Source organism: Diospyros lotus, chromosome 10 (genome assembly GCF_014633365.1).
Source record: "Diospyros lotus cultivar Yz01 chromosome 10, ASM1463336v1, whole genome shotgun sequence".
Taxonomy (NCBI): domain Eukaryota; kingdom Viridiplantae; phylum Streptophyta; class Magnoliopsida; order Ericales; family Ebenaceae; genus Diospyros; species Diospyros lotus.
The window spans coordinates 26,819,451-26,841,148 of record NC_068347.1 but is presented as its reverse complement, the minus strand read 5'-3'; the positions used below and the strand labels follow the sequence as shown (position 1 = coordinate 26,841,148).

At 37.4% G+C, this 21,698-nt stretch overlaps 1 protein-coding gene across 1 annotated transcript; it reads right to left on the bottom strand.

The window, feature by feature from the left end:
- Positions 1–468: 468 nt before the first annotated feature.
- On the bottom strand, positions 469–20,760 carry LOC127811481 (serine/arginine-rich splicing factor SR45). The gene is made up of 12 exons (XM_052351387.1): positions 20,433–20,760; positions 18,517–18,585; positions 17,395–17,483; positions 10,334–10,380; positions 10,165–10,245; positions 9,897–10,050; positions 9,581–9,818; positions 9,444–9,509; positions 9,014–9,136; positions 3,360–3,426; positions 3,244–3,281; positions 469–1,054 (listed from the first exon to the last, which is right to left on the bottom strand). The coding sequence occupies exons 1-12, from the start codon at positions 20,666–20,668 to the stop codon at positions 985–987; spliced, it is 1,278 nt and encodes a 425-aa protein (XP_052207347.1). The 5' UTR covers positions 20,669–20,760; the 3' UTR covers positions 469–984.
- Between the last annotated feature and the right edge of the window lie 938 nt (positions 20,761–21,698).

Here is a 21,698-nt window from a genome sequence, read left to right as displayed (position 1 = left end):
GACGACAAAGAATGTGAAATGATATCAAAGATGAAAAATATAGCAACAATCGACAACGAATGTGAGAAGAAGACAAGTCAACGGCAGCCACAATGGCGATGCTGCTCCAAACCATGAGGAGAAATTGTTTTGCAAATTTTGCAATCCAAGATTTACACGACTTATAATACTATTTATATCATATAAATTATAAATTAATTTCACATACACATTTATTTAATTCTAACACTTATAATTTTAACTATTTTCATATATACCTCTATAGTTTTTAAATTTACAATTTACCCTTCATTTCCATTTCCTAACCTTCTAGAAAATAACGTTTCGCATTTCTGTTCCCATGCTACCTAGCCACCCACCAACCCGGTGTTCCTTTGTTTTGTTTTTCAAAACCTTGAAAAGAACGGCAGAAATCAAAACGCTGCTGCAATAATAACATTTGACAATATCGATTCATAAAGCCCCGGCTAACACTTAAAAATTGGCTAAATAACTATAATAACATGCTCCCACAAAGCGTCATAAAAACGACACCAGTGCTCTCTCATCAATAATTTCACATGGGCGGGGAAACCAATCAAAACGGCTTGCTGAGAGTTTTTCCGACACAATTCATCAACAGGTACTCTATCCATTCATCGAAACGCCCCCCCAGTTTAATGGTGAATCCAAGGAGAGAACATACAGAAAGATGTACATGTTAACTCCGGTAGACTGGAGTTTTTAAGCACCGAGTCCACACAAATTAAGCAAGTTTTTCCACACCAGGTCAAACAAAGTTCAGTTGCTGGCGGCAATAACAACTCCATCCCGGGGAGCCATATTTTCCACTAGTCCATGAAAGTTCAGAGGTCAGGAGGTGTGACTGACTTTAAATAAAATGACCCCAACATCATTCTCAATCTCTCTGCAAGAAGGCAGTCATTGCTACAAAATACGACACCCGAAACTTAACGCCAAACAATGCAGAATCCCCAATGCTACTCATGGCTTGCGAGGTGGAGGCGGTGAGCTGCTGCTACTGCTGTTGCTAGTACTTCTTCCTCTCAACGGCCTACAAACAAAATAAAACACAAAAAAACACCGTTCATCTAACATCATATAATGTAACTGCATATTTAACTAGACGCGGCTTGTATAATTAAAAACTTTCCAGCTGCACTTGGCTCAGATTCTAGCACATTCAAACCTATAAAGTCTAGCAAACTAAAAGTTTAGCTTCTGTACTTTACTAATGCAGACATGCATAGATTAGGATACAAAATAAAAGACTGCAGAAACAAAAATTTCTTCACATGAACCTGCATCCTGAGTGGGAAGTTTAGGAGGCAAATAGTTATATTGCAGATCAAAACCATTTAGCCAAATTCCAAAGAACAGAGCCAGGTGTCAATGTATTTGTAGCTTACTCAATAGAACAGCCGGACTACTTGCATACCCAATGGAATAGAAACCTTAATGTTAAGTGATCTAGGTTTCCAGGGCAAAAATCACCAAAACAGAGCTCAATAAAGCAACAAAGATGGGTTTGTTAGCAAGTCCAAGTAGGCAAACCTATTTGATCTCAACCACTACAAACTTTGTCCCTCCCATGTATTCAATAATCATGCGAAGCCTACAACCCATATTTTCTTCAAGGGTGAATATACTGACAGCCGCTATGATTTGTGTAAGAATCATGCTAGATGTACACCCATTTTGTACATCTTGGGCTACATAAGAGGGTATTATGACCAAAATACCCTGCGCCTCACACGCCTCATGAGGGATTTTTTTGTCATAATACCCCCTTATGTAGCCCAAGATGTACAAAATGAGTGTACCAATAGCATTTTCCTTTGTGTAATATATACAAGTTATCCTTCAATTCTGGAAAACTATAGTGATAGCCCTTTTAACCAAAATTTTGTTAACAAGTTATCCATTTTATATTAACTTGTTATCAAGTTAATTAGCGAAGCTTGACAGGCCAACCATTAAGTTTTTGAAAATTTCTCATCTGTGCTTCCATGGTTATTTAACAAAAATAAAACTACCTAATAAACATATTAAATTGATCACATTTTACTCTCCATCCCAAACATCTATTCAACCCTTTCTTCCTCATTAGTGCAACCTCTCATTTGTGGGAAGCCAATAACACCCAGGCCACACCACCACCACCACCACCACCAACCCAAACCCCACAACCATCATCCAGCACCAGAAGCTCCTGGTCTTCCCCAGTCATCGTGTGTTGGAGCATGGAAATCCTTATGGTGGAACTTGGGGTTGCAGGTGGTAGTAGATTTGAGGGCAATGGGGGCTGCCTTAGGTGCCAGCAAACATGAACTTGGTATAAAAATCCACAACATGACCTCCAATGCCTATGGCATGGTTCTTTAAGCATTCCCTTAACCTAAGCTTTCTTGGGTCCACCCCATCCATTGGACTTGCTACTTTGTACTGCAAAAAAAGTCGTGGACCATGTCATAAGTTCACAGTTGGCAGACCAATCTCTTCCTCCTAGAGCATTGATCTTCCCACTCCACCCTTGAATCTTCCCACTCCATCCTTGAATCTTCCTCCTTTTTTTCTGTTAGTGGATTTATCAATGTGTTTTCAAGCTACTGGGGCTCGCCATACATTTTTGGGAGGACCAAAGACCAAAGAAGCGGGAAGGAAAAAGAGAAGATGAGAGCAGGTACAATAAGGAGAGAGCAATGGGGAAGATTTAGGAGTTTGTTGGTAGGAGGGGCTGAGGGAAGGTAAATCTGTTATTTGGCAATTTTAATTAACTTTGTCAACCAACAAAACTCTAATAGCAATGTTGGCATAAATCAAAGCCAATGTAATGCGTATTTTGAACAAACCTCAACATGGTCAATATAATTTATCCTTTCCCCAAATATTCAAAATACAAGCTCCACATGTTTAGATCTCAGCACCCTTACCTACATAAAAACATTACCTCCCTCGGATATATTATGTTTTGGAAGAAAACTGAAAAAAATATGAAGATAACAAGCAGATACGGTTTACAAGGGGATTTGCCCAGAACACAGGAAATAACTTTTGACCAATGGCAGGCACATGAGCACATAAAGACAACTTATGCATTCATGCACTTGTAGCAAACCAAGGATAAAAAACACAAGTTTATTTACCATATGCTGCATTTTCAAGAGAATAAGCACCACCCAACCAATATTGTTGATCTGAACAAATTTCACTTTAAAAATAAAAGGAATCATTCTTGGTTACCTTCTAGGACTGCGGCTCCTTGATACCCTTCTAGCAACCTGCCAAAATTAGAATGTAGAAACACATTAGGTACTAGTTTCATTCATCTCACAGGAAGACATCTTAGAAATGCATACCCTGCGAGGACTAGGAGACTCAGAGTAGGATGACGACCTCCCACGCCTTGCAACTGGTGCTCGACCTCTGTTGTACACAAATGGAACAAATACCGAGGCTCAAAATGAGGCAGATCAAAGAATACTGCATGCCAAACTTATACCCGAAAATTAGACTAAGGAATCATCTCAACCAACAGCTGTAATCAAGAAAAACGAACTAGATGGATGGCCATGGCATCTCCTAGCTTTGTGCAATTCTTATATTATGGGCTACAAAATTTTATGATCAATATCAAGAACAGCATCACCTTTACCTTCTAGTCTGTTAATAAAGTATAATGTAATATGAAGTTGTTTCTGCTCTTGCAAATTTAAGATAAAATTCCTCCTAATAAGGGTGAGAAACGCCCTGAAATATTGAGTTTTTTATTTTTGTTGTTAGGTATATATATTGAGTTTTTGAATGATATGTATATATATATGAAAGTTTTGGGACACATTAACAATGCAGTAATATACACAAATGAAAAATCTCCTTTGACTAACTACATTAAAGTTTTCTGGTGAAATCATAAATAATATCTTTCTTTGTTAATCAACCCCGTCTGTAAAGAAAGCCAAAAAAAAAAATTAGTTCTACCCCTTTTTTGTGAGATGGGGGTTTCTAAACAGACAATGGTTTTCCAAAAAAATAATAATAATATCCCTCTCTGTTATTCAACCGAAGAATATAAAACATTCTACAACCAGAGAAGCTAGTACTATATTCCCTGAAGAACTGGATCAAAGTTTGCATGGAAAAGTTTCAGCTAACATGCACATACAAGAAGAGACTATCACCAAAACATGAAGCAAGGTATAATTACTCATCACAAGGAGCAAGGTATAATTACTCATCAAATTAACCCATGTTCATTTTACCATTTCCCACACTATCAGATATACATATGCCCATATTCAGTGTTTATGAAAGTGCGCTTGCCCCAGTGTGAAGTGCGGCATGCTTGGGGCTTTTTTGTGTGAAGCTCAGTGACTTTAGCTGAGCACAATTAAAGCATGCTTAAGTTGCACTTTTACTTGAGCTTCGAAACACAATAAAGCGCACTTCAAAAATACACTTGGCAAATTTATTTTTTTTAATCGAACAATAAGAATGGTTGGATTTGTTTAAATTTTTGTATAGTGTGGTAGCTTCTATGGAATGCTTACCCAAAAAAAGCAATTATCATATCTTAGAAAGATCCATAAAATATCGTATATACATTTGTTTTAAAAAAAAAAAGACTCAAATGTATTTACCAAGAAAAACATATTGAAAGAAGCATGTAATTAGGTATAAATTAGGGGTTGCTTCTTTAGTCTAGATTGCCCTAAATTAGGGATTGATGATTGATTTTTTATTGTTATAAATTAGGGATCGTTGATAGATAGAAAATTAGGGATTGATTGATTGGAGATTTCTGTAATTAAGAGAGGGAATTAGCTAAAGCAAGAGAAAGAAAAACACGGGATTTAAATCAAGTGAAATGCATAAAATATGAAAATCAAAATGTATTAGTGAATGAGGGAGCGATTAAGGAGAGATGGAAAGAGTATTTCACAAAATTATTCAATGATGGTGGCGACACAAGAGTTACGTTGGGACATCTTAGAAACTCCGAAGAGAACGTGAGCTATACATTTTATCGACGCATAAGTTCAAATGAAATAAGGCAAGCATTAAAAAAGATGAAAAATCATAAGGCGGTGGGACTAGATAATATACCAATAGAAGCATGAAAATATATGGGAGAAGAAGGCATCTACTGGCTAACACAATTATTTAACGCGATCCTTAAATCAAAAAAAATGCCAGATGAGTGGAGGAAGAGTACTTTGGTTCCTATATACAAGAACAAATGAGATGTTCAAAACTGTGAAAATTACAGAGGAATTAAGTTAATGAGCCATACCATGAACCTCTGGGAGAGAGTAATAGAACAGAGGCTCAAAAAAGAAACAAAGATCTCGGAAAATCAGTTTGGTTTCATGCATGGTAGGTCAACAATGAAAACTATATACCTACTGAGGCGCCTAATGGAAAGGTATCGGGATCACCAAAAGGACCTACATATGGTGTTTATAGATCTAGAAAAGACCTATGATAGGGTCCCTAGAGAAGTATTATGGAGGGTTTTAGAAAAGAAATGAGTCAGAATAGCCTATACAGAAGCCCTTAAGGACATGTATCACAATGTAGAGACAAGGGTCAGAACATGCGGAGGGGATACTGAACCGTTTACAACTACAATAGGACTGCATCAAGGTTCTGTACTAAGTCCATACTTATTTGCTCTAGTAATGGATGAACTCACTAAAGATATTCAGACATAGGTGCTATGGTGATATAGTGTTGATGAATGAAACAAAAGAAGGAGTGAACACTAAGCTTGAGTTGTGGAGAAATAATTTAGAATCTAAGGGATTTAAATTAAGTAGAAAGAAAACAGAATATATGGAATGTAAATTTAGTAAGAATGCAAGAGTGGATGATGTTATAATAAAACTAGAAGACCAAATCTTACAAAGAAAAGACCATTTTCGATATTTGAAATCAGTGATTCAAAAAGATGGAAAAATTCACGAGGATGTCGCGCATAGAATTAAGGCAAGTTGGGTAAAATGGAAAAATGCATCGGGGGTGTTATGTGATGGTAAAATCTCATTAAAATTGAAAGGAAAATTCTACAGGATAGCTATAAGACCAGTCTTGCTGTATGGCTCAGAATGTTGGGCAGTCAAATACCAGCATGAGCAAAAGACAAGTGTAGCAGAGATGGGGATGTTAAGATGGAAGTGCGGCCATACAAGAAATGATAAAATTAGAAATGAAGTTATTCGTAATAAGGTAGGAGTAGTGCCAATCGAGAAGGAGATGAAAAAAACTAGACTAAGATGGTTTGATCATGTGAGAAGGAGACCAAGAGACACTTCTGTGATGAAAGTTGATGAAGTGGAACAATTAGTCAAAAAAAGAGGTAGAGGCAGACCCAAGAAGACTTTGGGAGAGATATTAAAGTTCGATATGAAGTGTATGGATTTAATTGAATATATGACAAAAGACAAAAATACATGGAAGTCTAGAATTCATGTAGCCGACCCCACATAGTGGGATAAAGGCTGGATATGTTGTTGTTGTAAGAATGTTTTTCCTTATTCTTCTATATGATCCTCTATATAAAGTGCTAATGATATAGAATGTGTTTTGTTCCCAAACTATTACAAAAAACAAAAGAAGACTCGACAAATTAAAAAATAAAAAGTTAAAAAAGAAGCCTTAGCATATTCAAATCTTTCAACCAAGCATTCAGACCAATTTGTCTTCCAAGTGCCATCAGGACCAGCAGCTGGCCAGATTGTATCCTTTTTATATGTCCCCTATATGTTTTTGCTATGGTTCCATGAAGTTGTAGACTAGTATAAAATATAAATGAAAAATAATATCTAAGGTAGTTAAAATCGGGATTTTAAGTGGGATCAAAAAAGAGTCCATAAAATCGAATCGTAAAATCAAATCGTAAAATTTTAGAGACAATTAAAAACACCTTTATTTTTTGTAAATATACCATTTAAGGAATACCAAGTTATATATATATATGTATATATATTATAACCACCATAACAGAGCACCACCGACACCGAGCAGAGCACCACCGAGCAACCAATCACTGAGCGAGCACCACACCGACACCAAGCAACAGGGAGATGAGGGAGAACGATGGCTGAAGGAAGAGGAGGAGAGAGAGAGAGACCCTTTAATTTAAACTCAATTTGGTCAAGCTTAGAAAGGGAATTCCCAGAAGGCAAAATCGTTGAAATTGTGATTTCAGCAATTTTACAAGTTTGAATCTCGATTTTAAGGGATTTCACCCCAATTTCAATTTTACATGGGATTTGAATTGTTTGGGAGTCTCTGGCATGTAAAATCGTAAAATTTGCAGCTCTCATTCTTTTTTAGTTTTTTTTAATTATTAGTTTTTTAATAGTTTATATTTTATATGATTATAAAAGTTTATACTCCTTATTTTATTTATATGCGCTTCACTTTGTAAGCATGTGCCTTAGCTTTGCACTTAAGTTCCATAGGCCTTATGTGCTTAGTGCTTTTCAAAACACTGCTTATATTTTTATCACACAAGAAAAATGAAACCCAGAGATAAGAGGCTTGTGATTGTTGTTGATGTACAAGAAACCTAACAGCACTCAATATTAATTGTCTTTACTAGTGAAAGACCCTTTTTCTTTTGGCATGGTGGTGAAATAATGCTTTTAAGTTGTTGAGATGTCATCTAAGACAGACGTGTTTCTCTCTAAAATTATTAGAAGTTGTATACACTAGCACAGAATAAATGCCTCTTAACTAGCACAGCGTTCAAGAAACAAAAATGCACAACAAAGATCAAGAGAAAGGTGTGTGCATACCAACCCCGAGTTGGGCTTCATAGTATTGAAACACTAATTAATTTAAAAGAACTTCAAACTTCCCAACCCATCATAAATAGTATCAGTCACCAGGATTACGGTCATTTGGTTTGGATGCTTGCACATTAGTCCAGACAAGAGCGCCAGGAACTGGTCTCTTGCCAAAAAATGGTCAGAGAAGCCTATCATGGAGCATATGTTGATCTCATATCAAGTGATCCTAGCCCATATAAAGGGGTAAGAAGAACCATCTCCCAGCAATTGCTTTTTGAGTTGGATGATAGAAGCCCAACCCTTAATAAAGCTTTAAACACTTTTGATTTCCACAATAAAAAAAAGTATTCACTCACAAAAAAAAAATGAACCATTTATTTAGCAAGAAAAAAAATTAACATATGAATGTAAACAATTTTTTTCCGACTTCACATATGAATGTAAACAAATATTCATCCAATGAAATGTCTCAATATGAACCTTGAAAATTGAGTCTCCATGAACATTCATAAAATACCTATATCTCATTATCATGGTTCATAATCTCCTCTCTCAAATAGTGAAATTTAATTGAATAACCATAAAACCAGATAGCACTATTTTTAAAGTCCTCATTTCAAGGTCCAAACTACTCCAATGTCATGACCCCAAGGGCATTAGTAGTAATTGTTCTTTTGTTTGTATTTTCCCTTAGTTGTACCTTAAGCTGTGTAGAGTGTACTTCAGTTTGTTAGTTTGTTAATAACTGGATGTAACAGCCTATAAAAAGTCTGTAGAATAGAGAATAAGCAGCCAAGGAATGAATTCAATTCTCTTTTCCCTCACAATTCCTCTCCCTCTCCGTTTCGTCTGAACCCTACCCCCTTTCTTCTGATTTTCTCCCTCTTTCTGTGTTCTGTTTTCCCCCTCCATTCTGTTCTTTCTTCCTCAATTTCCTCCAAATCCTATTCCCAAACCCTAGGAAAACCTAGGGCGCCATGACATCCAATCAATGCACAACATAAAAGCTCTCCTCACCGAAAAAGTTCACATACAGTAGTAGAAATCAATTTGATAGATTTTGCCCTTAATTTGCATGTATAAAATATGTGGAAACAATGAGAAAATGGGAAAAAATAGTGCATAAAAGAAGATAACAATGATCTACTTAAGGATATAAAAAAGTAGAGAAACAGCAGTATACTTGACAGCATTAAATGGGTACATTTTAATGTTACCTCCGAGGAGAGACTGATCTTGAACGAGAGCGAATAGGTCTTCGAATAGGACTGCGACTACGTCTACGATTAGCAGGAGACCTTCTGGGAGGACTTCGAGCTCTTCTAGGAGGAAGAGGAGAACTGCATGCGAAAAAAACTGTTAACACACATGCAGCCAGAAAATATGCTACTACCAGGGCATATAAAAAAACTACCACAACCCACAACCATTCCGGTTTATCTTAATTTACATAACTTGTTGCAACTTATGATATAATATAACCAACAGACCTAATAGAACCAGATCAGTATTTAGGGAAACGGTTTCTAGAATATGCTCCTATCCCACTCCAACACCCCGACCCCCCTCCCCCATAAAGAAAAGCAACAGCAAGAAGAATAACAATGTAAAACTCATCACGAGAGAGAAAGGGAGAAGCAGACTTACCGGCGTCTTGCTGGGATAGGTGAGCGCCTGCGGACGGGACTACCACGAATCCTCCGAGGAGATGGCCTATTAAGAAGTTAAGAATCAAAAAGCTATCTAATCTGACGTAAAAAGTAGCCCTGTAGTGGTTAACCAACCTTGGAGGTGATCTATTCCTCCGTGGTGGAGAAGAGGGTGAACGACCTCTGCCTTGAGTTTCAGGCCTTCTCCTAGGAGGTGTTTCACCCCGGCGATGAGGGGATTCTCTTCGACGACGAACAGGAGACTCCACACGTCTACGTGGAGGAGAGTCTGGCTCCCGTATTGGAGATCCACCTCTTCGAACTACAGGTGATCTCCTTCGGAATGGGGATTGGGGCTTGCGACGAGGAGAAGCTACAGTATGAAAATTGCAATACATTAGCAGCAACATATGATGCATATATAATAATATAACTACCACAAGAAACATACGTTCTCTTGGTCGCTTTGGTCCATCCTTTTCATCATCAGCCCCCACATTATCCATTCTCTTTGGAGGAGCAGGAACCACCTTGGGAGGTGGTGAAACCTTCCTCCTCTCAGGTAGAGTGAACTTTGCTCGAACAACATTACCATCAATCTGACCCTGCACCAAGACAGCCTAGACGATAAATGACACAGTTTTGTCCTTTTCCAACAATTACATAAATATGCCTTTATTGCAGCAGAACAAGTAACACCATGTTTCAATTAAACTTACACCATCCATGTATGCTTGAGCCTTTTCAGCATCACCTCTTGTCTTGAACTCAACATAGCCATATCCTCTTGAAAGGTTAACCTGCAAAGACACAACGGTCCAAGTTACGATGCCAAAAAGACATCCCATTTTATAGCATAATAAGCGTTGCAGTAAAAAAAAAACTTACACTATGGTCGATTACCAGCCTCACATTAATAACTTCTCCAAAATTACCTGCAGCACAAGGGCAGAAAAGTATATACAAATGTCACCCCTTAAAGCTCATTTCTCAGAATTTGAGTTATAAATTCCTGAAAAAAAAAATGCACCTTGTATTCCGTTAGATTTATAGTATTGTACATGTTTAGCCTTGTACATAGTGCTTTCCTAAGTTGTACAAAATATTCAACATATTTTCTCTTCTTCAAAACATGGTATCGAAGCCATTAAAGCCACAAAAACCCTAACCCTAATTCTTAACCAGCCACCGCCGTGGCCACCATTTGCCGCTGGCGACCAAACCCGAACCCTGCCTCCCATGCAACTGTCGCCTATCCACCGCCAGTGGTTTCCCTCTATTGTGCGTCTCTTCTTCTGCTGCCACAGCCACCTGCGACGACAACTCACTGACGTCATCCTATTCAATGCCACCCACCTAAGATGGCAACCCATTCAGCGATGGCCATCTGCAACGACAATCTATCCAACGACCCAGTGGCCAAATCTGCGATCTTCAAATCTGCAACCTGTGACCTTCGTTTCAACCCTTCCCCATCTGCGACCATCATATCTTTTTCAGTCAGTCGTGGTCCCAGGCCAATGTTTCCTTCAAATCTAGTCAGGGTTTGTTTTTCAGTCAGTCGTGAGCACTATCAAATGAAACCGAGGATCATTCTCTTATCTCAATTAATTCTACATGGTATCACAGCTGAGTTTTGATTCACTCCCAAGCCTCTTCCGGTAAACCACTACTCGCCCTTCCTCCCATAGTGTTTTTCTCCTTTCAGCCACTTGTTTTTCGCTACTCATCAACATGCCGGTCAAGAGTTCTCAATCATCCGAAATTATCCCTTTACCCACCAACAATCAAGGAGCCATGGACAATAATATGTTCACTGTCACAGGACATAAATTGAATGGGCAGAACTACCTACAATGGTCTCAATCGTTCTTGATGTTCATATGTAGGAAGGGGAAGGACGATTACTTGACCGGAGCAACAACCAAACCAAAGGAAGAAGATCCTACATATTGGAGTTGGAAAGCCGAGAATAATATGGTAATGTCCTGGCTTATAAATTCTATGGTGAATGATAATAGGAGAGCATTTTCTTTTATATGATACAGCCCAAGATATTTGGGAGGCTGCTAGAGAAGCCTATTCACATGTTGAAAACACCTCCGAATTGTTTGAGATTGAAAGCTTGCTTGATGATCTCAAACAAGGTGAATCTCATGTGACTCAATATTTCAATTCCTTGAACAAATATTGGCTGCAACTAGATAAATTTGATAACATTGAATGGAAGTGCACAGAAGATTCTGCAGAGTACAAAAAGATTGTGGAACAAAAGAGGTTGTATAAATTCCTAATGGGCTTGAACAAGAGCCTAGATGGTGTTAGAGGAAGGATAATTGGTACAAAACCTCTTCTAAGTATCCAACAAGCTTTTTCCGAGGTTCGAAGGGAAGAAAGCGGGTTGAAGATCATGCTTAAACCTGCAACATCTAACTGGAACAGTCAGGCATTAGTCACAAGAAGTACTCCACAGAATTTCAAACCAAGGAAGGGACGACCATGGTGTGATCACTGTTACAAAGCAAGACATACCAAGGATACTTGTTGGGAGATACACGGCAAACCCCCAGATTGGAAGCCAGCACATGAGAGAAGGAGTAAGAGCAACCTCGTATCTATGGAGGAGCCCACTACAGCCACGGCACCAACACTGTTTAGTAAGGAACAGATGGAATGGCTGCAAACTATGTTCGGAAAGACTCAAATCAATCAGTCCTCTACCATAGCATCAGGATTGTTACTGTTTTGCCTAAAGTAAAACTGGATTTATTGAAGAAACCAGAAAGAATTGAAGATGATGTGGCAGCAATTAGATAATAGGACATAAATGTATCTAATTGTTTTAGTAAGGGTAGTTTAGACTTTATGTAAAGTTAGTTATCTCCCTTAGATATTTCCGCCTCCTTTAGTCTATATATAGAAGGGTGTGGAGGCCGGTTTTCATCATCAATCAGTCATATTCTTTATTCCTTGGGTTCGGGTACAGTGAGAGGCGTGAGATAGAGCTGATTGTTTCAAGTTCTTGTTAGCTTCGGTTGAGTATTGTATCCGAGAGTAAAGGAAGAGGGAAGAGGGGAATTCTTGTACTGGTTTCAGACTTGTTTCTAGTGGATTGTTTGCTTCTTGGATTGCTGAATGTAGTGCCATGTAAATGGCATGAACCAGGGTAAATTGTGTGTGCTGCAATCTGGTTTGATTTCTCCTTTTTACATTCTGTTTTTATGTTCTACTTTCAGTATTCTTTGTTGTTATTGAATCGGTGAGTTTCTTGAGTGATTCTTGAGTGATTATAGTCTCGGTTTTTACAAGGATCTATAGCCCACAAAGGTACTTTTCTACATGCCCTTATCACTAAGAGAGATTTATCCAATGTTTGGGTGATTGATTCAAGGGCCTCGGATCACATGACAGGGAAAATCAATCTCCTATCCAATTTCCAGCCATGTAACAAAAATTGGACTGTAAGGGTGGCAGATGGCTCACTGTCAAGGGTTGTGCGAACCGAATCCATTGCTCTCTCTAAGGATATTGTGCTGAAATCAGTTCTTTTGGTGCCTAATCTGGATTGCAATCTATTATCTATCAGTAAATTGACATCTGATTTAGATTGCATTGCTAAGTTCTCAAAGAATGTATGTGATTTTCAGAAAGACTCTCGGGAAGATGATTGGCAATGCTGAGGCAGGATTGGGGCTCTATCTTCTTACAAAGAAACTCCGGAGGCAACCTAGTTCAGTCCAACACTGTTAGAGATTAGGAGCACAATAGGATCAGTTCTTGCCAATTCTCACACCCTCAACACACCCGATTGCAACGCAATTGAACAGAATTATAACCAGAAATAAAACAGACGGAAGAACAGAAAATATAAAGCTGTAAAGGAACAAACACACCGCACAAGAAGACCAAGAATTATACTAGTTCAGGCCAATATTTGGCCCTACATCCCGTCGCCCAAAGCACACAACAATCCTCTAGAAACCGGCCAATCAGATGTAGTACACAGTCCCAACAATCCCTCTTTCCAACACTCCCAAGTACAAATTTCCCAAGAGATTACAAAAGATCACTCCAAGAACAATTCTCACAATCTTTCTCTCTTTTACACTACACCCAAGCGCTCAAGGAATTCCCTAAGATCAGAATATTTGGATGTCCGAGACTAGCGCCTTTCCCCTCTATTTATAGAGATTTGAGGCGCTAGCTATGAGGGATTATTTTAAACCTATACAAAAGTCTAAAATGCCCCTTATAATGTACATAGGAAAAACATCCTACACTAAGTCTCTTGGGCGAACTCCTCCTTCACGGGACTGCATACATCATCTCTTCTAGATACAATAGACTCTATGCAAAACTCTAACAAACACTTATTCAACAACTTCTTCTGTTTGTTTCTCTAATTCTTCTACTACTTATGATAGTGCAATCATGTTATGGCACTACAGACTAGGTCATCCGAACTTTGTTCATCTTAGGAAATTATTCCAATCATTGTTTAAGAGTCAAGATCCACATAAATTGCATTGTGAAATATGTCAATACTCTAATCATGTTAGGAATAACTATCCTAGTCAAAATTATACTTCTTCACATCCTTTTTCATTGATTCATAGTGATGTATGGGGGCCTTCCTGAATTAAAAACATCACAGGTTCTCATTGGTTTATTTCATTTATTGATGATCATACCCAACTTACATGGGTATTTCTTATGAAAGAAAAATCAAAAGTTGGCTCTATCTTTCAAATGTTTCATTTTATGGTGGAAAGACAATTCAATGCCAAAATTCAAATCCTAAAAACCGATAATGCCAAGGAATATGTTTCTTCAATCTTTGGATCCTATCTTTCAAACCATGGCATTATACACCAAAGTTTGTGTGTGGATACACCGCAACAAAACGGTGTAGCTGAATGAAAGAACCGGCATATCCTAGAAGTGGCTCGATCCTTGTCGTTTTTCGCCAATGTTCCTATCCTCACACTCGGATTTTGTTTCATATTCCCCTTAAAATCTTTGGATGTACTCTATTTGTTCATGTACACCAACAATTTCGAAGCAAACTCGACCCTAAATCCCTTAAATGCATCTTCATTGGCTATTCTCCTCGTCAAAAAGGTTACAAGTGCTACTCTCCCGAGCATAAGCGAATTTTTAACTCCATGCATGTAACCTTCTTTGAATACCAACTCTATTATCCCAAAACTAATATTCAGGGGGAGATCCATTCCTACAATTCTCAAGAATATCAGTTTTGGGAAACTCTTGCAGCCCGAGCCCTCAAACTCAGCAACACACCAATCCTATGCAGCCTAAACAGCAAATTGATCCTATGAAGGATATGCAGCCTGAACCTATGCAACCAAAACCTACCCATCAGCAGCTTAACCAATTGGACCCTGCTCCAACAAGTCCTTTCATCAGTCCTCAGCCTTCTCCTACTAAAGAATTTCAGGTTTATTCTCGGAGGAAGTCTCAACAAGAGAGAACATCACACCACTCCTACTCTCAGACTAACCAAGATACTAACCCTAATATTATCCCAAGTGATAGTGTTGAAAAGCTTGGGGAAAGTTTGGACAGTACAGTCACTAATGAAAGCATTGATTGGCCTACTGCATTACGAAAGGGAGTAAGATCATGCACTCAGCACCCAATACACAACTACATATCCTACAAGGATCTTTCATCAAAGTTTTGCGTAATTTTATCCAATTTGGATAAGGTGCAAGTGTCAAACACAATTAGAGAAGCCTTTCAACAACCACAGTGGAAACAGGCAATTCTTGATGAAATGAATGCCTTAGAGAAAAATGGAACATGAGAGATAACCACACTACCTCCTGGAAAGCAACCTATCGGTTGCAAATGAATATTTACAATTAAGTATAGGGAAGATGGGCATATTGACTGTTTCAAAGCTCGGCTAGTAGCAAAAGGGTTCACTCAATCCTATAGTATTGATCAAGACACTTTTGCCCCGGTGGCAAAGTTGAATACCATCCGGATCCTATTGTCTCTAGCTGCAAATCTAGATTGGCATTTTCACCAACTAGATGTGAAGAATGCATTTTTAAATGGGACTCTAGAAGAAGAAGTCTGCATGGAAATCCCTCATGGTTTTGAAACCAATCATACGAGAGATAAGATGTGCAAACTAAAACGATCTCTCTATAGACTCAAGCAATCACCTAGAGCTTGGTTCGGGAGATTTACAAGGACAATCAAACAACAAGGGTACAACCAAAGTCAGGCTGATTACACATTGTTTATCAATCATACATTGGGAGGTAAATTGACCATTCTTATAGTATATATGGATGACATTATTGTTACAGGAAATGACAAGCTTGAAATAAAAAATCTGAAGGGAATCCTTGCAAGGGAATTTGAAATCAAGGATCTAGAAAATCTAAGATACTTCTTGGGTATGGAAGTTGCAAGATCAAAAGAACGTATCTCGATATCCCAAAGAAAGTATACTCTAGACCTACTAAAAGAAACTGGAATGTTGGGTTGCAAACCAGCTGACACACCTATGGATTCAACTATAAAGTTAGATCTTGGCAAAGAAAGTGCATCGGTTGATAAAGGAAGATATCAAAGATTGGTGGGAAAGTTAATATACTTATCCCATACACGACTGGATATAAGCTTCTCAGTATGTTGTCTTAGTTAATTTATGAATAATCCTAGAGAAGTTCATATGAAGGTTGTTTATCGCATCTTGAAGTATCTGAAATTGACTCTTGGCAAAGGCTTGATGTTCCGGAAAACAAACAATCGAGAAATAGAAGTGTATAGTGATGCTGATTGAGCTGGTTCAATTTGTGATGGGAGGTTAACATTCGGGTATTGCTCATTTGTTTGGGGGAATTTAGTCACTTGGCGCAGCAAAAAACAATCCATGGTATCTAGGAGTAGCGCGGAGGCTGAATTGAGAGCTATGGCTCAAGGGTTTTGTGAAGGAATATGGTTGAGGAGAACATTTCAAGAACTACAAGTGGTTGTCCCTAAACCAATACAAATGCTATGTGACAATCAATCTGCCATCAACATTGTAAAGAATCCGGTCCATTATGATCGAACAAAACATGTTGAAATAGACCGGCATTTTATTAAAGAGAAGTTGGAAGAAGGGATGTTTCAGCTAGTTTACACTCCTCCTAATAATCAAGTGGCGGATATCCTAACTCTATCGAAAAGAATTTTTGATGAATTGAGCTCCAAGCTTGGTTTGAACAACATTTTTTCAGCCCAAGCTTGAAGAGGAGTGTGGAGAATTAAAATGAAATCAATGACATTATCAGGAAGTTACATCCGAGATAATGCTCCCAAATATTCAAAGCATTCAAAGCTAGAAATAAGGCCGAATATCTCTCCTATTAGTTAGCTGGTTATTTCTGTTGTTATTTCTGTTTTGCAAATAGATAATTTGTAAATTTAAATAGATTAGATTTTGTACTTATTGATAGATTAGACTTGTACGTTAGGTAGGACTTCTATCTCCTAATCATGTATATATTGAGCACTATCAAATGAAACCGAGAATCATTCTCTTCTCTCAATTAATTCTACAAAAAGCAATGTTACCATGTTGCAACCATGCAAGTGCAAAGTTACTAGCATTCACTCCTACGTTATCACCTCTGAAGCATATACACATAAGAATTCACAGCATTGTCCAATGTTCAGATTATCTACCCATGTCATTCAACCTTATGGAAAGGTTGGGGTAATAAATACATATAGAAATTGGTGGTTGAGGGAAGAAACTATTGGTGAAATATGAACCAGCCTAATATGAAAATTAAATCATCCCACCAAGTAATTAGTCCAACAATAAGCATTCTGTTGCTGAAAATAGAAGTAAATAACAATACTGTAGATATCACATACGCTGCTTAACAAATACAGGGAAATGAAAAAAAGAACAAATGACATACTAAATATTTCCTTTAGATGGGCTTCATTCACATTCCTGCTCAGCTGGTCAACATGGAGAACAAGAGATTCCGGAATAGGAGAAGCTTTCCTGAAACCAAAGGATGAATATCAATGGATAGAAATACTGAAGTGGACAGTAACATACTATAGAGTGAATTGGGGTCCCACAATTGCCGAGTCCAAGGAGATTCAAATGAACTCAACCCCCATCCAGATAGTTATTTGTGTTTTTTGAACCCATCAAGATGGTGCATGCATTTTCCAAGTGTGTATATATATATATATATATATACCAAACTCAATTTCTCAGGATTCAATTTAATCGTATCCTTGAAAGTTGGGATGGGCAGACTTCACACCATTTAAAATTCAATTAGAAGCTTTTGAAACAAGAGTTCAGTAATGTATTTCACAGTCATGTAATGCAATAAATTCCCACTTTCAATATGTATTTTTTTATTTAAATGGCTGACTTTATCCTTCTAATGCTATGAAAATAAATATCAAACTGAGGATGACCCAATCAATGGTTTGAAAAAAAAAAAAAAATAAGGGCATGCTGCTTCATAAAGCTCTGTCAGATATTCTGAAGACATCCAGAAATAGTCTATTTCTCAATGGCCTGCACATTTTAATGTCAATAGCAGTACTTGAACCGACAGCTTGATGCATTCTCAAATGAGCATATAGGATGGACTAATTGGCTGGGTACAAATTTTCATATACCTCAATAACCTTTTCTACTTCCCTCTAGTATATGCACCTTACTTGCTATTGTAGGATTCACACCATTGGGTCAAACAGCTATCAGAAATCCAACTATTGATTTCCCGTAATACATTATTCAAATTTATTAAAGTGAAAAGCCCCGTTACCAAAAATGATATTCAAATGGGGGAAATGAGCAACGTTTGGATTAAACTAAGTCGGCCACAAAATGGGGCATGAACAATGATTATTTTAAAATAACTTCTCCTGGTGAAAGATAAATGCTACGTGATATATCCAAAAGATTGAAAATAAGATTGTAGCTACTTAATAAAATGCTAATAGGATTATGAGATCAGAAATTTCAAAAAGCTTCTATATCCAACAAGATAAAATTTCAACAATAGGATTACCTTGGGGGAGGGGACGTTTTCTTGGGTAGGGGTGGTGGAGAGCGGCCTCGCCTAGATGCTTGAACAGGACTGTGAATAATCAAACTCAATGTCAGTATGCACAAAGTGAACTCCTGTAATTTTAACAAATACTAAGGGAAAAGCAAATGAGCAGGGCAAGCAAACGAAAACTTCTGGCAAGGTTAATAACACAGGTAAGAAAAGAAAATTAAGATATCAAATCCAAAGCCTTCCCACATACATCTGACTTGGATATTAACCATACAAAGTATTGGGAATGGCATGGCTCGTGATAGACTTTGTAAACTTCTTTTTTCCCCCTCTTTTTTTCCTTCACTTTCCCTTGTATTTCGTTTGCTTCTCAAATCCACACACCCAACAACTGAACAACTCTATGATCATGTTTTTTCCTTTGACAACCTTTGCAACAATAGCTCATAACACCACATGAAATGTAACACCACAGGTCCTCACACAAAATTTCTAGCTAAAGATGACTTATGGTGGCTCCATAGGACCAAGCAATATACCCAAGACATCCCAATAAACTATCAATTGGATTGGGTCATGACAAACTCCCCTCCTTTAATACCTTCCACCCTCACCAAGAATCCCATATCTCATAAGAATTTCCTAACCCACACCCACACAATGGGAGTCCTAGGTTGCCTCTGACATCACTTGTAACACCATGGGTCCTCACCCAAAAATGCTAGTTGATGGTGACTTATCGGCTCATAGGACCAAGTAATATACCTGAGACCTCCCAGTAGACTACCAATGTTGGATTGGGTCATGAGATGAAAGCAAGATATGAGAGAATGAATTCTGCAAGTACAAAATTGATGACTACGATGCGAGGCTGACTGGTGATGATGTGACATTGACATGGAAATGACTAGGCATTGAAGTAATAGTTGATGCAAACCAATTACAAGAAATAAAATATAAGCAACAAAAGCCAAACCAATTCAAAAATTAAAAGACAGGCGGCTGAGCCAAACCAATTGCAAAATTTAAAGGATTGCGACTAAGCCCAACCAATTGCAGAAATTAAGATATAGTTGCTTGAACCAGACCAAGTACAGACATAATTAGCTATCAAAAGCTCTAATACCAATTGACATACAGATGTCTTAAAAAGGGCCTCGATCTAATAGCCCCACTATTGGCCAAATCACCATCTTGAGAAGCCACCTCAAGGATACAGAAACGCTCACGCTCTAGGAAATCCTCAACAAAAGAGAAAACAAGGAATACCTTGTATTCATAACAAAAGCATTCTCAGAAGGTTGCCTTGCAACTAACTCAAAGGAGTTTATATAGAACTACAAAGAAAGAAAGGCTTTCTAACTTTCCCATGTGGGATTCCAAATTAAACATAGACTTATATATAGTAATTCAAGGAAAAAACTATTAGATTTTCAATGTGACAAAAATGCCCACTTTTCTCAGTATCATCCCTACAATAATTCACCGTTAAATCCAACCTGGACTTGACCAAAAAATAAAAAATAAAGCATATTTCAGTAACCTGTGCAACTCAGAGATCCGCAACAGTAGCAACTTAGCAGCAAAATAGCAATAATATTATTGTAAATAAATAAGTAAATACAATGAGGAAAAATTCATCGTTAATACTTATATTATAGACCCGAACATGGCTATACGATACTGCGCATAAAGTGGAAATTACGTTCTAGGGTCCAACATGTGCGAAATACCATTGGAAATAGGAGTCACGAGTCATCGCACTGGCCCAAACTTGGCAGCTTAAAAAGGGAAAAAACATAAATCAGATACAAAAAATTCAACAGAGTCGAACTGCACTAACTGGATATGAGAATCTTCTTCGGAAAAGTATAAAAACCTAACATATAAATGCCACATGAAGTGTGGAAAGGGGGAGACCGAACCTTTTTTTCGGTGGAGGGGGGCTCCGGCTGCGAGAACTGGCGCTGCGAGATAGAGAAGAAGACGAGGAGACGGACCTCGAACGAGAGCGAAATCGCGAAGGCGAACGCGAACTGGAGCGAGAGTCCGAACCTGTGTAGGACCGGGAGCGGGAAGGAGACCGGGAGCGAGACCGAGAGCGGGACGAGCCGGAGCCAGACGACGGCGTAGGCGGACGACCTCGGCCTGGTTTCGCCATTTTGGGGCCAATTACAGAGAAAAGTGAAACCCTAGTATAAAACCTTAGCGATACTCGGGATCTTCTCTTCGTTTCTTGACAGCTCTTATGCAAAAAATATATTCGAATTCATTGGTTATCATTACCGCAAAAGCCGTAACCATGGTTGAGATTTTACCGCGGTTCGATTAGGCGGTATAATGGTGTTGTTTCCATATTTTCAAAATGTTTTCTTAATTAGGTAGTATAACAGTATCGTTTTGATATTTTTAAAATATTTTTTATTACAAAACATCAAGAAATACCAACAAAAATTTAAATCATTTCTATAATTTTAAAAATATTTTATAATTATTTTATAATATTAAAAAATATTTTCAATTTTAAAATGTGATTTTATTATGCAATTACGTTCGAAACATAAGCAATCCCTTATCTGTTGTCTAACAATCACATTTGGGACAAAAATAATTTGTGTTTATATTTATTTGAATAGATAATATAATTTATATTTATATTTGATTGAATAAATATTTTTTATAACTTTTATATAAAAAATTATATTTATAAAAAGGCTCATTTTTTATTTACGAGTTTTTCAACGTTTATATTTTCTTCCATTTGAAAAAATATCATTCATCTATTTTCATTTCATTTCTTATCGTATTCGTTTTTTATTTTTATTTTTGTATAACTTAGATATAACATACATAGAAATGCACAAATGCTAGGTTTGAACTAGGGATTAGTTTATATCGCAATACTTAAGTACAATTATAATCTAGCTACAACATACCTAATATATAATTAAGTTTTAGACTTTAAACTTAAATTTTGAAATTCTTCAATAATAATATTATACTTTCATTTTATTTGAATTATGTATTACTGTCAACTTGTCTTTAAAAAACATACTCACGACTTTAAACCCATAGTTATTTATTCAGCTATAGTAACCCGCTAACATTTCGTACATTTCATCCTAATAAAACTAAAATGTCATCAAAATAACATTTGATAATGGTCTATTGAATATTTTTAAAATATAATA